Source organism: Acyrthosiphon pisum, chromosome A1, assembly GCF_005508785.2.
Source record: "Acyrthosiphon pisum isolate AL4f chromosome A1, pea_aphid_22Mar2018_4r6ur, whole genome shotgun sequence".
Lineage (NCBI taxonomy): Eukaryota > Metazoa > Arthropoda > Insecta > Hemiptera > Aphididae > Acyrthosiphon > Acyrthosiphon pisum.
The window spans coordinates 43,700,345-43,705,500 of NC_042494.1; the positions used below are offsets into that span (position 1 = coordinate 43,700,345).

At 27.9% G+C, this 5,156-nt stretch overlaps 1 protein-coding gene across 3 annotated transcripts in view; it reads right to left on the bottom strand.

The window, feature by feature from the left end:
• LOC100168880 (dehydrogenase/reductase SDR family member 11-like) overlaps positions 1-2,018 on the bottom strand; it is a 9,853-nt gene extending 7,835 nt beyond the window's left edge. The window contains exon 1 of one of the 3 annotated variants that reach the window (XM_008179948.3): positions 1,783-2,018. In XM_008179948.3, coding sequence (XP_008178170.1) covers positions 1,783-1,914 — 132 coding nt within the window. In that variant the 5' untranslated portion in view covers positions 1,915-2,018. 3 annotated transcript variants of the gene reach the window in all.
• Positions 2,019-5,156: the final 3,138 nt, after the last annotated feature.

Sequence of the window (5,156 nt, forward strand, 5' to 3'; positions counted from 1 at the left end):
ATCACGAAAATTAGCAAATTATTTTGAGTTAATAATTCGTAAAAATTTTTCTTTTTAGAACTAAGATTTTAAAATGTAATACAAGATTCCTTATAGGTTAATCTACCTTTATCAAAAAAAAAATTTATTTCGACCCCCCCCCCCCCCCCCCAAAAAAAAAATAAATAAATAAATAAAATCCTGGCTACGTGCCTGTATATAATATAACAGTGAAACAGGAATACATGCAAACTATGTCTAATATTTAATATTTATTATGAATATTGTACAGTCAGAACGAGATAAAACATTATTTTAAATTTTCAAACATTAATTCATAATTGTTAAAATTTAATAAATTTTTAACCATAAAAGAATTTACATATTTTCGTGATTTTAACGAATTTTGTCAACATTTGAATTTAAGATTCTTAAAAGGACGTCCCAAGTGTTATCTTTGTCTTATACACGGACGGCATAATTTTCGTTCGTGAGTTTCAATAGTGCGTGCTGTTAGTTTTGATATTAGAGTCAATATTGACCTATTATCAAACTTTTAGGTAACAATATTTATATCTGTGTTCTCTCGTTGGTTTTTTACGGTATTTTAATTTTTAAGTGAATTATGAGCATTTTCAAATGTTTTACCTATTATAAATATATTACATATTACTAATATATGTTTTACCTATTCATAACTCACTTAAAAATTAAAATATCGGAAAAACCCAACGAGAGAACACAGATAATATTGTTACTTAAAATGTTGATAATATAGGTCAATTCACTCAAATATCAAAACTGACCACACCCTATTGCAACTAGCAAACGAAAATTTGCTATGCCGTACGTGTGTAAGACAGAGACAACACATGCAGGTGTGGCGTCCTCTTAAAAAAAATTACGACTGTGTATTCACATTTTTTTTATAACAGTAAAAACAATTTATTAAGGTTGGCATTAAGTTTGAAGTTCATTGTTCCCTAACCAACAATAATTTTTCTATAGGTAGGTACATAAATTAAAAAATTAATAAAAAAATTCGAAAATGTCAAATGGTTATAAATAGCACTAAAGACCGACATTTTTAAAAATGCATATCATTTGCATAGAAAATTCTTATTTAAATATTTCGTTAAAAATGTTATTTATTAATGTATTTATATAGTTGAGTATTCATTTATAAGAATTCATATTCTTACTTTTTTTTTATCACTATAGTTATAACCACCCTTAATATAGAATCATTATTTCTACTTGAAAGAAGTATCTTCATGCAGTCACAAAATAAAAATTTTAAAAAAACATATCATTATAAAAATTGTAAGACTATGTATACAACTTTATATCACTCAATTCCGAATCTAAAATGGTCTGTTATCTATTTGTACGACTCTAATCCCTACAAATTTGATGCTAAGACATTAAATTCAGTGTCAGACTGAAACATGAAAGGTCGTATATAAAAGCATTTTTTGGGGCCCCTCAATTAAATGCAGAAGTCTCGATTAATTTACAGTGTTTTGTGTATTATTTAAGCATTAGAAACTAGTAGGTAGGCACATAATGTGTTAAGTATAATGATATACGTAATGTACGAATGTACGATGAAAAAAATGTGAGTCCCCGACCAATGTTCCATGCACGCAAGTCGCAGTCGCATTTACGGCCCTGTCGTTATGATCAGAGCCACACTGAAAATTCCACATGCAACTCACGCATGCCACAGAGTATTAATTAATTTCACAAAAAAATGTCCGCTAAAAACCTAACACATTAATTTAATTTGCCACTACAGCGTACCTGAAGTTTATCTTCTCTTCTAGCAAAACCAACGACAATCATTCCATTTTCAACCAGTTGTCTACAAGTCTCCTTTCCGATTCCAGAAGAAGCACCCGTAACTACAGCAACTTTTCCATTCCACTTATCCATTTTTGTTTTAAAATGAACTCGTATATATTTATATTTGCTATAAAAACTACACGACTACGTCGACCAATGATTATGGGCGTCAAACAACAACTGATACATTATTTAGAACAGCTGTAGTTGTATATGTGTATTGCGTAGATAGATAGACATGTCAAAAATATAGAAGGGAGTAATCTGTAACATCCTAATCGGTTGTATAGGTAGGTACACAATTTGCTGATGCGTGAAAGCCAACAATATTATTTACGTAAATTGTAAATATTATGGTGTTTAGTGTTTAATATCAGATATATTATTTGTAATATTCAATGACTGATTGAGATAATGGCTAAATATAAAACCTATTATTAACATCAAGGTACCTATTGATGGATTCACCTGGATTATACTATTTTTATTCTACAGTAACCTATATATATTATTATTGAAGACAAACATTTTAAAAACTGCTGTACCGACAGTAATTATATCGATACACAACTATACAAGATTGAAGAGAATATTGGTATTGTGCATTTGAAAGCTTAATAAAAATATAATAATTCATATAGATACAAAAAATTTATAACATCGGCATGACATACTCAATTATAGTTTCAAACATTTCAATCTTGTTTGAAGTTATTAAAACATAATTCAGAATAATATACAATAATATAATAATATAATATATATTTTAATACACAATAAATTCCTTTTTTTATGGAAAACCGAATGAACACTGAATATTTCTTGTATTATGTTTTAAAATGTTGAGTGGAGCGATGAATGTATAGACTTATTTTACAATGACGTATGTAAAACCAGTTTTCGACAACATCAATATATATATTTTCACCTAATTATAGAAGATCAGACGTTCCCAATCTGTGGGTCATAACCCAAAAGTGGATCACGATTATAATTTTGATGAATCACGCTAAGTTCTGATATAATTAGATATTTTTTTGGATTATATAAAATATTTAATAGGTATTACTGTATTATATTATATTATAATATATGTATATTTAACACATAAAAGACAATTTATATTTTATGTATAAATACAACTTACAAATGAGTAATGTCATATGAAACGTGGACAAGTGGGTATACCGCTCTGCTGTAGAGCTGTACAGTAGTTGTGGAGCGAGTACCTAGCGACGAGCATGTCGTTGTAATGGATGTGTAATAAATGAATTCAATGATAAATTATTGCATATGAAAAATGATTATAAGCGGAAGCATTGTGTCATCCTCAAGCACGGACTAAGGGGGGCAGGGGGGCCATGGCCCCGGGGCTCGATAGTTGGAATTTATTTAGGGGCCTCTGATTTGTCCATAACTTTTTTCGTTATAGGCTATATAACATTGTATAAATCACCTAAAAAAAAAATCGATGATTATAATTTATAAATGAAGTGATACATTATTCATTATTTATTGCTATAAAAAAATAAAAAATACCTAATATCTATATATTATATTTATTATAATAGGTACCTATTATAAATAATATAAAATGTGTTCCATGGTGAAGTTACCGGCCAACGCCATATGAAAGTATACCAAAAGTCCAAAAATGATGAAGAAATACCCTTCAAAGATTGAGTCTAACTTTTTTATTGTTTAGTTATGGGCAATTAACTTTTTTTATCAACCCATGCGTATCATGCATTTGTTTATGTATCTTCAAATATTTTCAACATTTTGACGTCATTTTATTTTTATTTTAAAGCTATTTAATTGTCCTATCAACTAGTATAAACAAAATAAACATATACAAAAAACCCATACAAAGTAATAAATTGTTTGGAATAATACACGATTTCCTTTAAAAAAATGCTTATTTTTGCCAACTTTTTTTTACTTTTTTAATTTAATAAAAATAATTAACTAATTTCTAGTTCAATTGCGTATATCGGTTAATAGTTATATTAATTAATAGCTTTAAAATAAAAAAAATTACATCAAAATGTTGAAAACTTTTTAAGATACATAAACAAATGCGTGATAAGTATGGTTTTGATAAAAACAAGTTAATTGCCTATAACTTAAATAATACAAAAGTTAGACTCAATCTTTAAGGGGTATTTCTTCATAATTTTTGGTATAGGTACTTTCATAAGACGTCGGCTAGTCACTTTACCCTGGTATACATTAATATTTTTTTTTCGTACAGCGGCCTCATTTAAACTTTGGCTCCTGGGCCTCAAAATGTCTTAATCCGGGCTTGGTCATCCTAGCATACTTGTATGAAAATCAAATTTAAAATCAAATAATTAATAAAAACCATGAATATAATATCTTAGTTATAAATAGCGTAATTTTCTAGAATATAAGAAAAGTTGTTGGTAATTTTCCATTAAAATGTTATATGGGAATTCGTTAATTTACCATATAAGTTTAAAAGCTCATAAAAAATGTATGTTTCAAATTTCATTGTAACATTATATTAAGAGCCTTGTTTTAAATTGTCAAGCTTTATTACGCGACAAATATAATTTTATTGTCATTCATAAAAAAAAAAAACTAAAAAAATTTTGTCGGATTTTGTCAAAAACCGATTTTGCGTGAAAATTCCCATTTTTTCTTAACTTTTTTTTTTGTTTTTCTTAGCGTTTTTAAAAATTACTGTGAAATGTTTACTTTTGACCTCCCCAATGCACCAACTAGATTCACTTTCCCATTGAACAAAATACTGAAGTTGAAAGTCGAAGCATTATTTCCAGGGCTTGAAGCCGTTTTCAAAACCGATTTCAGAAACCGTTATAAACCGTTTTAAAACCGAAACCGAAAAAAATTGGATACCGGTTAGGTATTAAAGTCAAAATCGAAACCGGAAAAAATTGGATACCGGTATTATAATTTAATACCGAAACCGAAATAAATTGGATACCGGTATTAAATTCAAAATCGAAACCGTGAAAAATTCAAAACCGGTATTAAATTCAAAACCGAAATCTGAAAAAATTAGAAACCGTTATTTTTTTTTTAACCGACGTGTTTTTAAATACGTAAATTCCATTAATACGCATAATCAATAATCATAATAAAATTGAGATCATAATTAATTTTGTTGACAAATATTTCATTATTCGCAAAATTATTATTTGCTTTAGAAATAGTAATGACATAAATTAAAGTTACTAGCAAATACTATATATGACAATTGACAATAGGTACGAAACAAAGAATGATAATTGTATAGACGACATAGCCCCCTGAAAATACTTTAGAAACCGATATACAAAACCGAA